Source organism: Vipera ursinii (assembly GCF_947247035.1).
Source record: "Vipera ursinii genome assembly, chromosome: 2".
Classification (NCBI taxonomy): Eukaryota; Metazoa; Chordata; class Lepidosauria; order Squamata; family Viperidae; genus Vipera; species Vipera ursinii.
The window spans coordinates 11707218-11719583 of NC_139513.1; the positions used below are offsets into that span (position 1 = coordinate 11707218).

At 46.5% G+C, this 12366-nt stretch overlaps 1 protein-coding gene across 4 annotated transcripts in view; it reads right to left on the reverse strand.

The window, feature by feature from the left end:
* Positions 1-1134: 1134 nt before the first annotated feature.
* Positions 1135-12366, reverse strand: part of LOC310636521 (uncharacterized protein) — a 194046-nt gene continuing 182814 nt past the window's right edge. For 2 of the 4 annotated variants that reach the window (XM_083356444.1, XM_083356442.1), the window contains exons 2-3: positions 7590-7840; positions 1135-2811 (exon numbers count right to left, since the gene is read on the reverse strand). In XM_083356444.1, the coding sequence (XP_083212570.1) occupies positions 1513-2721 (1209 nt within the window). In that variant the 5' untranslated portion in view covers positions 2722-2811; positions 7590-7840 and the 3' untranslated portion in view covers positions 1135-1512. Of the gene's footprint in view, positions 2812-3830; positions 3932-7589; positions 7841-8443; positions 8722-12366 lie in introns of all 4 variants that reach the window. The other 2 variants (XM_083356443.1, XM_083356445.1) reach the window with 2 other exon arrangements.

A 12366-nucleotide genomic window follows, 5' to 3' on the forward strand; every position in this document is an offset into this window, starting at 1 on the left:
CGCATTCAAGAAGTAAAACAATTCAAACCCACGTCCCGAGACCAGAACTCGTTTGAGGTGAGCGTGGCTGGCAGGGCCCTCGCTCGCTTGCAAGGAGCAGGTGAAGATGGGGAGACAAACCATTATAAAACTAACAACTGAGTCTGACCCTGGATGGTTACAATTTGCCATCTATCGGGACCCAGGAAGTGCGACTTTCCTGTTGCACACACACACACACACACACACACACACACACCACTGGCGAAGACCCTTTCCTGGTGGGGGGAATGGGACGAGTGGTGGCTGGGTGGACGTGGCCAGGTGGGCGCGGAAACTGAAGCAGAATCTGACAGATCACCCACAGATTTTGGAGGAGGTTTCCTCCACCTTCATGGAAGCTTGTCACCTTTAAGCAAACATCATTTCCAGTTTCTTCCCTTCAGGGAACGTGCCCTTCTTCTCACGACTCAGCCACAATTTCACCTTCCGTCTGGAATTCCTTGTTCCTGTCACCCCTTTTTCTCTAAACCTTCAGTTCTCCTCACTGACCAAAAAAGGCGTAGGAAAAAAAAATTAACAAAAACATCTGGGTGCCTCGACTTAGGACAGTAGCAATTTATGACCGGAAGTGCCTTCCTAGTTGTGGTCGTAAGTCAAGGACTACCTGTAGCTTGCAAAACTCCACACACAGTTATGACACTTTTATGGAATCATTCTGGTCACTTACTAATCCCGCTTTGTGAACAAAAGATCCTCACGCTCCCAATGTTTACGCCCTTTCGCTTCACTGTGTGATCTGGGATGGGATTTGAGACTCCTTGACTAAGGAAAACATTTTCTCCACGCCAAACAATGGTGGGTTTTCCCTTCTGACACTGTGTAAAATTCCTGGCAAATTGCAAGGTGTCACTTTTCAAAAAAAATAAAAATCCAACATTGTTCACAACTGAAAATATTTACCTCTACTATGGACTTTTATAATAAGTTGGAAGGGACCTTGGAGGTCATCTAGTCCAACCCCCTGCTCAGGCAGGAAACCCTATACCATTTCAGGCAAATGGCTGTCCAGTCTCTTCTTAAAAACTTCCAGTGTTGGAGCATTCACCACTTCTGGAGGCAGGTTGTTCCACTGATTAATTGTTCTAACTGTCTGGAAGTTTCTCCTTAGTTCTAGGCTGCTTCTCTCCTTGACTAGTTTCCATCCGTTGCTTCTTGTCCTGCTTTCAGGTGCTTTGGAGAATAGCTTGACTCCCTCTTCTTTGGGGCAGCCCCTGAGATATTGGAACACTGCTATCATGTCACCCCTCACCCTTCTCTTCACTAAACTACACATACCCAATTCCAGCAACCGTTCCCTATATGTTTTAGCCTCCAGTCTAATGCATTTTTAGCTGAGATTGACAATAAAAAGTTTTCTCACACACTGCACGCTTGTAAGGCGACACCCCTGTGTGACTTCAGGTCCTGCTTGCGAAGTGCTGAAGGTTGACCAAAACATTCCCTACACTCCAGACATGTGTGTGGTTTTTCTCAAGTGTGGATTCGCTGATGTATCACAAGAGTATTCTTTTGAGAAAAACATTTATCGCACTCTGAGCATTTATGGGGCTTCTCTCCTGTATGGATTCGGGTGTGACGTCTATGGTGAGATGAATGAGCAAATGTTCTCCCACAGTCTAAACATTTGTAATTTTTTTCCCCTGTGTGAATTTTTACATGACTTCTAAGGTTTGATGTGGAAGAATAAAATTGTCCACATTCGAAGCATTGATGTGGCTTCTCCCCTGTGTGGGTTTTTTGATGTGCCAAAAGGGTTCCCTTTAGGGCAAAAGATTTTCCACATTCTAGGCATCCGTATAGCTTCTCCCCTGTGTGGGTTTTATGATGTGCCCACAGGTTTTCCTTTTGAGCAAAAGATTTTCCACATTCTAGGCATCTGTATGGCTTCTCTCCTGTGTGAACCCTCTGATGCCTTCTAAGCTGGTATTTTTGGATAAAGCATTTCCCACATTGCCCACATTGATAGGGTCTCTCCCCTTTGTGCCCCTTCTGGTGTCTCCAAAGCTTAGAAGAATCCACAAATCGGGTCTCACACTCTGGGCATTCATAGGGTCTCTCTCCAGTGTGAATTCTCTGATGTTGCACCAGGTATGATTTCAAGGTAAAACATTTCCCACATTCAGGGCATTTTTCATTTTTCTCTCCCGCGTGTGTTTTCTCATGTCTCCGAAGAGCTGAACTCTGGGTGAAACATTTCCCACACTCAAAGCATCTGTAAGGTCTTATTCCTGCATGAGTCTTTTTATGAAGCCGAAGACTTCCAAGACTAGAAAAGCTCTTCCCGCATTCCCAACACTTGTAAGGTTTCTCCCCTGTGTGAGTCCTCTCATGGTTTCTGAGTTTTCCTATTTGAAGAAAAGATTTCCCACATTCCAGACACTGATAAGGTTTCTCTCCAGTGTGGGTTTTCTGATGTGTAAGACGGCGTGACGTTTGACCGCAGCGTAAGTTGCATTCCTCACATTTATAGGGTTCTTGGCCGGGGGGTCTTCTGGGATCTTTGGCGTCTTTTCCAGAGAAGGATTTCTCACCCTCCAAACCTTGACTGGATCCCCTTCCCACGTGGACCTTCTTGTGAGCAAAGGATTTCCCACACTCTGAGCATTCATGTGTTTTTTTCTGGTTTTCCGGAGTGCTGCTTGTGTCTGATGGGGGATCCAAGAGTTTCCCAGCCTCCATCCCTTCTGATGCTTTCTGCCCTGGGCTGACTTTCTACAATCTATTAATAGTTGTCTTGCAGGTAAATCTTTGGTCGCAATTGTTCTCCTTCTGGAAAAAAAGAATACAAGAATAAAAAAAAAACACAGAGAGAATCACAACATCTTAGATTTGGAAGGGACCTTGAAGATCTTCCAGTCTCACCTCCTAACCCAGAATGGGATGTGGGTCCTCAGTAGACCCGAGACAAAATCTCCAGTGATTTTTGACACTCCCACATGTGTAGGAGGCAAATTCTTCTGCTGTTCATTGACTCTAAACTTTTCTCCTCGGTTTTTGTCCTACGTATGACAAGGTGAAAAAGAAGCTCGAAATGTAGAGGTAGTCCCCAACTTATGACCGAAATTGGGACTGGAATCTCGGTCGTTCAGTGAAGCAGTGGTTAGATGAAAGGTCAGGCGACTGCTTCTCTCAACAACCGTAATCCCAAACTCCTCTTTCCGGATATTAAGTGATCTTACGGTTTCTTAAATGGAGGAAGGCCCAGCCAAGGGACATGGTAGTGTCTCGGAGGTGTGGGGGGTGGTTGTTTCTGGAGACTTGGAACAGCCCCCCCCATGAGTTGGGGGTGCTAAAGTAGATGTAATGCTGCAGTCACTCCTGGAAGTCTGAGTCACCCCCAGTCCAGCCATGCAAAGCAGCCCATTGACAGCAATGCTGGGGCTGGGTTTTAAATGGAGGCCTGGGGCCTTCAACTGTTTCAGCCAGTGGCCACTGACCCCACGACTGGACTTCAGCCCACTGTTACTGCTGCCACTTAGAAATGAGGCCTTGGCTTCCGGTTTGCGATCGCAGCACCGGCAGACGTGCGAGGAGAGTGCTCTCTCCGCTGCCTGGTTTTCCTCCGTTGGGAGACCCTGAAAAGGGTCGAAAGTCGCCTTGGAGGGGCGACGACCATGAGGAGGACCTCCGACTGATCGCGGAAGGGCAGTAGCCCTTCCATTTGATCCGGAGTAGCTCCTTTGGATCAATGAAGAAAAGATCGGCCGTCACCAGCCATCACCATCCAAAAGCCAAAATCATCACCAAGCACAACGAAAGCAACACGGAGGAATTGGGTGAAACCTTACCTTACATTTCTTTTATCCCCAACTACTTTTCTGTGGGAGTGTTTTGAAAATTTCTTCCCCCCCTTTGGAATGGCAGCATTTGCCTACCTGGGGAATTAAAGCTTCAGAAAACAAAAGAAAAGAATAACTAAACTAAACAACTAAATGATTGGACTTGCACCTTTTAGATATTTGGAGTCCCAAAAATTTCCTATTACCTTATCTATTTGTTAAGCTGGAAAAAAAAACCTCGATAAAAGCTTGAGTTTGGAAAAAAAAATTACATGCTATCAGGGACATCTTGTGGTGAAGCCTGGTATAGCAAGTGAATTTTTTTTTGACTGTGAGACCTGCTTACAGCCTAGATTTATCCTTGCCATTATCTAAAAAAAGATAAGAACTTGAAACAGCTGGACGGTGAAAACAACTCCTAGGAATAGTGGAGGTGAACATTCACTGACTCTTATCAAAAAATAGCCTCCACTAAAGGACTATCTGTAAACACCTTAGAAATGGAAGAATACTACTCATAACTTAGCTATAAGCATATTCTTGAAAAAATCCTTGAAGCTACTGAACTAATGAATTCCAGATTGAAAGACAAAGGTGCCAGCCTAAATTTACAAACTGAAGCCCTTATTTCAACTGATGAACTTACAATCCAAAAAGCAACAGAAGAGGAAGAAATTAGCATCAAGACAGAGGACTTTAAAGAACAACAAATACAATCCACTGAGAATTTTGATAGCTAAACCTTGATTTCAACTAAAAAAATCTACAGACCTGTGGAACCGCTTGCCGGTTGAGCCCCCGACCTTCGCTCCTTCCGGCGCGATCCAAAAACTTATTTATTCGAGCAATCTGACCTGGTTTGATGGGTTAGGGTTGGGGTTTTAATATGTCTTTTAATTACTGTTTTATATTCGGGCATAATATTTAATTGTTTTTTAACTTTTGTATTTCGTTTTTATATTTATTGCCCTGTACACCACCCTGAGTCCTTCGGGAGAAGGGCGGTATAAAAATATAATAAATAAATAAATAAATAAATAAATAAATTCAAAAAGCGACAGAAGCTGAAGAAAGCAACACTAAGATAGAGGGTGCTAAAAATCAACAAATACAGCATATTGAGAATCTACACAACCAAACAACTACAACATTGGACACGACTTCTTACCCAAGCCAGATGAAACCAGAAGACGACCAGACTGAACTGACGACCAATATACTAACTAAACCAAACATGAAGATTTGAACTATTGGGGCAACAATTTAATGATTACAAAGGGGCCAGTTCCTTTGAAAAATTGACAACTGGATGGTCTCCCTTGATTCAAATAACGTGTAGGAATGAAGGGAGATCCACTTGAGGATTTAAAGGCACTGGTATGGAAGCCTGCTTGGCAAAAAAAAGAAAGCCAGAGTTAGACTTAAAAAATGGGATTTTTAAAAAATTTATAATGGAAGAGCCTAAAACTTCACTTAATGGGCTAAAGCAGGGGTGTCAAACTCAATTTCATTGAGGGCCGCATCAGCATTGCGGTTGCCCTCAGGGGGCCAGGTGGGTAATGGCCTGGGTGGGCGTGGCCTACTGGGTGGGTGTGGTTGGAGTGGGTGTGGCCTACTGGGTGGGCGTGGCCAGCTCTACATCGTTGGCATCAAGGGTGCCTATGGGGGCCTGGGCAGGAGTGGGACAGATCTGAGGGTCTCTGGCAGGAGGAGGGTCTCTGGGCCAGGGCCAAGGCAGCGGGGACCGTTCCCTCACTGTTTCCAGGATGGCTTCGCGGGCCACATGAAACCACTTCGCGGGCCGGATCCGGCCCCCGAGCCTTGTGTTTGACATGTCTGGGCTAAAGGGAGACTTTAAAAGATATTGTTTTAATATTTAGGATTTAGATTTGCAAGGGAAATGAAATTTAGCTATTAGAATATAGTTTTGAATGATGGATTGAGACAATACAGGATACTTTATTAGTAAATGATGAGGTACTAGGATGAGAAATAGAATATATCTGTGAAATAAAATAAGAATATAATTAAGTAAGCAATATGTGTATTTTAGATATGACAACTACTATGTAATGAAATAAGGGAAATTCGGGTTACCCGAAATCTAAATATTATGGACCTTGAAGGCCAAATTGGAATGCTGTAATTGAAATTAGGTAAAATTTAAAAACAGGACATGGATATCTGTAAGAAAAAATATATTGATGCATGTTTTAACTGATCGTGTTATAATTAGAAATGTACTAACTTGAATGTGATATAGTAATTAAGGGAAATAGGGAATTTTTGATGAAGTAACCTGAGACATGTACAAAAGATCTTGTTATTGGACTATTGATTACATAATGACCATGTTGCTTCCTAAATATTTGGATGTAAAACTGGAAAATTAATAAAAACTGGTGTTTTTTTTTTAAAAAAGAAAAGAAATGAAGCCTTAATCCCCGGACCGGAGGCCTTTGCGGCCTTGCGCCATTCTCCAAGCTGCATGTTCCATACATGTTTCTAAGTAACGTGTCCCAAAGCATCTCTAAGCTTCTCCAGGACCTCCTCAAGTCAAACGTGGCCTGTGCCAGGACTCACAAGGCCTCTCCTGCCCACTTCAGACAACCCCACATTTCTTACCTGGGACTTCATCTGCTTAATGACACAACCTACCACCTGGAGTACAGGATTGCAGTCACCGAGTCAAGCTCTCTTGTTTACATTTTACTTAATGACTAATATTTTTTTTTAATCCCATTTATATCCCGCCCTTCTCCGAAGACTCAGGGCGGCTTACAATTTTAAGCATAAACCAATGTGCTTAGCAATAGCCTTCATTCTACGTATATGCCTGCTTATTAGGGCTTTCGCCCCCCCCCCAAGTGGCATTATTACAAAGTCAGCTTATTGCCCCCAACAATCTGGGTCCTCATTTTACCTACCTCGGAAGGATGGAAGGCTGAGTCAACCTTGAGCCTGGTGGGATGTGAACCTGCAATAATTGCAGGCAGCTGGTATTACGTAAGGAGGTATTAGCCTACTGCTCCACCAAGGCTCTAATTTGCTCAACGACCAAAACTCCAGTGCCATTTGTAGTCATAAATCCAGGACAAAGTACCGGAAATACCCAAAACTAAGGCATTGCATAAGCAAAAGGCAAGGAAAGAGACTTCAGGCTAGTGTAAGCAAGTTATTCCTGATTCTTATCCCTTTTTCCTGCTTCTTCTGACTTTTTGCACTCATGAGCTTCATCCGATTATGACTTCTTGATCCTGGACACATTTTGTATGTTTTATAAAATATTACAAAAAGGGGAAAAAATAGATCCCAGAAATTACAGACCAATCAGCCTGACATCAGTACCCGGGAAGATCCCGGAAAAGATAATCCAGAAAGCCCAGAAACATAGCCAACATGGCTATGTCAAAAAGAGATCACGCTTGACAAAACTTATTAAATTCCTTGACAAAGTGACTAAAACAGTGGAATAGCGAAATTCAGTGGGTATAATATACTTGGGCTTCAGTAAGGTACTTGACAAAACAGAGCACAGCCACTTTCTTGGTAAGAGAGAAAAATGTGGGATAGACAGCATCACCACCAGATGGATTCCTAACTGGCTGACCAACAGCACTCAGCGTGAGGACCTCAATGGAACTATATTATACCTTCATCCAGCACCTTTGAAGCAAAGCCCAATTTTTCTACTTTGCTCATTTTTCCAATAAAAATAAAAAATGCTTATTTTCCAAACCAAGATTTGACCAAGATTTGTTTACTCACTTTTAAAGCGACAGCTAAGAGGTCCCTGGGTCACTTGTTCCCCCTCTGACGCAAGGCCAGGGATGACCCTCACTGCTGACCAGTTTGATTTCTCCTTAACCGATTGGCCCTTTGTACAGGAAGCTGCTTCTCCAATTGGACCACGATTTCCAAATTCTCTAGAACGGAGTCCTGGCCAAAGGATAGTGGGTCCCGATCCAAGAAGGCCCCTTCTCCTCTGCGGAGCTCATGGCCACATCCTCACTGGTTTCCTGCAATGAGAAATGAAAAAAGGCTCAGATGCCGACAGTAATGCTGAACATAATCTGTAAATTACCTGGAAGAGAGATGAGAATATGTAATTGTTCACAGTGCAAAATAATGGAGATAGAATCGCGATTCAAAAAGGTCTTGATGAGCCAAAATCAAAGAAACCAGCAAGATGAAGTCCAACAGGGACCAAGGCAGAGTTGTGAGTTGGAAAACTCAAAGGGAGATGAGAGAGATCAAATGGGGCTGAGCATGTGGGAAAAGGGCTACACTTTCCTGCTCTTTTTGGAGGCTGGGAGGCCACAAAGATTCCAGACAGGTGTTTCAAAAAATATTTACAATTAGGAAAGTCAGTCTTTAATAATAATAATAATAATAATAATAATAATAATAATAATAATAATAATAATAATAATAATAATAATAATAATAATAATAAGGAGAAGGAGAAGGAGAAGGAGAAGGAGAAGGAGAAGGAGAAGAAGAAGAAGAAGAAGAAGAAGAAGAAGAAGAAGAAGAAGAAGAAGAAGAAGAAGAAGAAGAAGATGGAAGGGACCTTGGAGGTCATCTAGTCCAACCCCCTGCTCAGGGAGGAAACTCTATACCATTTCAGGCAAATGGCTGTCCAGTCTCTTCTTAAAAACCTCCAGTGTGTTGGAGCCTTCACCGCTTCTGGAGGCAGGTTGTTCAACTGGTTAATTGTTCCAACTGTCAGGAAGTTTCTCCTTAGTTCTAGGTTGCTTCTCTCCTTGATTAGTTTCCATCCATTGCTTCTTGTCCTGCTTTCAGGCCATCAATCAGCTTGTTTTATTACCTGCCCACAAGACCAGCCTCAAAAATTCCTTGGTGCTTTGTTGGAAAACATCCACAGCCACATCACCGCCTCTTCGGAGCAAAAGGAGGAAAATATGAAGTTTAGAAATTCTACCCATTTTTTTTAAAAAAAAACAGAAGCAAAGTAAAGAGTAGCATCCAAATGAATGAAGGATTTTATTTTTCGCCTTTCGGGCAGCGCAACAAAGAAAAGAGGATCTCTTCTGTGGGTTAAGACAGCACGAAACTCAATTAATTTAAATTTGTTTCTTTCTTTCCCCCCCCAAACCCTCCAGCCCCCCCCCGTTGCAAATGAGGTCAGGGTGTGTTAACAGCAGACTACCAATCTCAATAAATAATAATAATAATAATAATAATAATAATAATAATAATAATAATAATAATAATAATAATAATAATAATAATTTTATTTATATACTGCCCTTCTCCCGAAGGACTCAGGGCGGTGAACAGGGCAAGAATAAAAAAAAATTACAAAGTTAAAAAAGTTACAAAAAAAAATTAAATATATGCCCACTAAAAACAGTAAATACAAATTGATGTTTCGAAGCTTCGTTTACTCCCATTTTTGCAACTGCAGTTGAGGAAAAGGGAAGCCGTTCAAACGGACCGCAGAGAGACCTTCTGAAAGCAACTGCAACAAAGCTCCTTCCCGGATCCACCCGGAGCCCCCGCGGGGAGCCTAAGGGGCCGGGCGAGGAGAGGGCAGATCCAGCCCGGGGAAGGGATCCCCCCCTTTGCCCCCCTTGGAGGGAAGGGAAGGGATCCGCTCCCTGCAGGCGACGCCAGAGCCGAATCTCCCCAAGGAAATCCCTGCAGGACCGAGAGGCGGATCCGCAGCTACCTTTCTCCCGGCGGGGAAAAGCTCTCCTGGCGGGAGGGGCGCCCCGAAGGCCGGAGGGAGGAGAGCAGCCACACCTGTCCGGATAGGGATCCAGAAGCCTCTCCCGAGGGATCCAGCGCCGATCCTGCCGGGACGAAGCAGGATACCCGGAAGAAAGCGGAAATACAGCTAGTGCAGGGGTAGGCCACCTCGGCTCTTTTATGACTCGTGGACTTCAACTCCCAGAATTCCTGAGCCAACATGGCTCAGCTTGGAAACCTCTCCCTTTCCCTTCAGCATGGCCGGCTCAGGAATTCTGGCAGTTGAAGTCCACGAGTCATAAAGCGGCCTAGGCCAGGGGTAGGCAACCTTGGCTCTTTTATGACTCGTGGACTTCAACTCCCAGAATTCCTGAGCCAGCATGGCTCAGCTTGGAAACCCCTCCCTTTCCCCTCAGCATGGCTGGCTCAGGAATTCTGGGAGTTGAAGTCCACGAGTCATAAAGCGGCCTAGGCCAGGGGTAGGCAAACCTGGCTCTTTTATGACTCGTGGACTTCAACTCCCAGAATTCCTGAGCCAGCAAGGCTCAGCTTGGAAACCTCTCCCTTTCCCCTCAGCATGGCCGGCTCAGGAATTCTGGGAGTTGAAGTCCACGAGTCGTCAAAGAGCCGAGGTTGCCTACCCCTGAGCTAGTGGGAGGATCGAGGCGGGGGCGGGGCTTCTGTCTTCCTCTCGGGCTCCGCCCCCTCCTTACAGCCCCGCCCCTTAGCAGCCTCAGCTCCTCCCCCCTCCCTTCCCCTTCCCCTCCCTTCCCAGCCGGGACTCCTCGTTCCTCCGCTGGGCGTCCGCCTCCAGGGTTCCTCTGCCCATGCGAAGAGTGCCCTGCTGTGCCCGAGCGGGGCTGCCTCCTGCTCCGGCCTCTGGGTGGAAACGGAAGCTCCGCGATGGCTTTTTTTTGGGGGGGGGGAGCCAGGAGCGACAGGAATAACCTTAAACCAACCCCCCCCCCGGGCTGGCTGTTTGCGGAGCCCGACTGGGGACGGAGAGGGAGGGGCTGGCCCGGGGTCCCTTCCCGGGGGGGGGGAGCCTCCCTGCCCGGGTGGGGGGGATGGAGAAGCCGAGTCCCAAAACGCCTTTACCCGCCCCCCCCTCCGTCCCCCCCCTCTGCCTTTCCCAGCCTATGGATCCCTCCCGGTGGGTTTTTTTTTTGGGGGGGGGGGTTTCTCTACCGGCATCGCCTCCGGATCTTCGCCCAAGTGCAGTTCTGCTGCTTCTTCCCTCGCTTCCACCCAAACCATCATCCTCTCCTCTGGAGGGTGTGTGTGTGTGTGTGTGTGTGTGTGTGTGTGTGTGTGTGTGTGTGTGTGTCCTTCACCTGCCTCCAGAGGTGGTGAATGCTCCAACACTGGAGGTTTTTAAGAAGAGACTGGACAGCCATTTGCCTGAAATGGTCTAGGGTTTCCTGCCTGAGCAGGGGGTTGGACTAGATGACCTCCAAGGTCCCTTCCAACTGTATATTATTATTATTATTATTATTATTATTATTATTATTATTATTATTATTATTATTATTATTATTATTATTATTATTATTATTATTTTATTATTATCTTCGCCCAAGTGCAGTTTTGCTGCTTCTTCCCTCGCTTCCACCCAAACCATCATCCTCTCCTCTGGAGAGAGAGAGAGAGAGAGAGAGAGAGTGTGTGTGTGTGTGTGTGTGTGTGTGTGTGTGTGTCCTTCACCTGCCTCCAGAGGTGGTGAATGCTCCAACACTGGAGGTTTTTAAGAAGAGACTGGACAGCCATTTGCCTGAAATGGTCTAGGGCAGGGGTCAGCAACCCGAAACAGCAAAAGAGCCACTCGGAACCGGTTCGTCATACACAGAAAAAAGTGGGAGCCGCAAACTGTGTGCGCGCAAGTGGGCATGCACATGCATGCGCAAAACAAGCAAAAAATACACCACTCCGTACACCCACACCGCATCCTGAGCTGCACGCACCTGTCGCTGCCCAGTGCCGCCAGCTTACGTGGGGGGGGGGGGTAGAGACGGACTCGCAGGCTACGGGCACTGGGTTACAGCGGCGCCTTCGGCCCGGGCACTGCCGGAGCCACCTGAGCGCCGTCCCCCTCTCCTGGGACCTCCAAATCTCTGCGTTTGATGAATGCAGCTCTCTAAACTGCCGCCGCCCCGTTTGCAGAGCTGCTGCATTCCTCCGTGTTTGAAAGAAACACGAATGAACGCAGCAGCTGTGCAAAGAGGACGGTAGCAGTTTGGAGAGTGCGCGCGCACCTCTCCAAATCGCCGCCGTCCCGTTCGGAGACCTGCCGCGCTCGTCAAACATGGACGAATGCGGCAGCTGTGCAAACGGGACGGCGGCAGTTTGGAGAGTGCGCGCGCACCTCTCCAAACCGCCGCCGTCCCGTTTGGAGACCTGCCGCGTTCGTTCATGTTTGACGAGTGCGGCAGACCCCCAAACGGGACGGCGGTGGTTTGGAGAGGTGCGCGCGCACTCTCCAAACCGCCGCCGCTCGTTGGGAGACCTGCCGCGCTTGCCAAACATGGACGAACGCAGCAGCTGTGCAAACGGGCCACGGCAGCTTTCTCAACGAGCGGCGCCACTGCCCGTTCTGGCGGAGGTGCGCGCACACCACTGCCCATTCAAAGAGGTGCGCGCGCACCGGGCGACTGGGAGCCGCAGGAGACGGCTCAAAGAGCTGCATGTGGCTCCGGAGCTGCGGGTTGCTGACCCGTGGTCTAGGGTTTCCTGCCTGAGCAGGGGGTCGGACTAGATGACCTCCAAGGTCCCTTCCAACTTTATATTATTATTATTATTATTATTATTATTATTATTATTATTATTATTATTA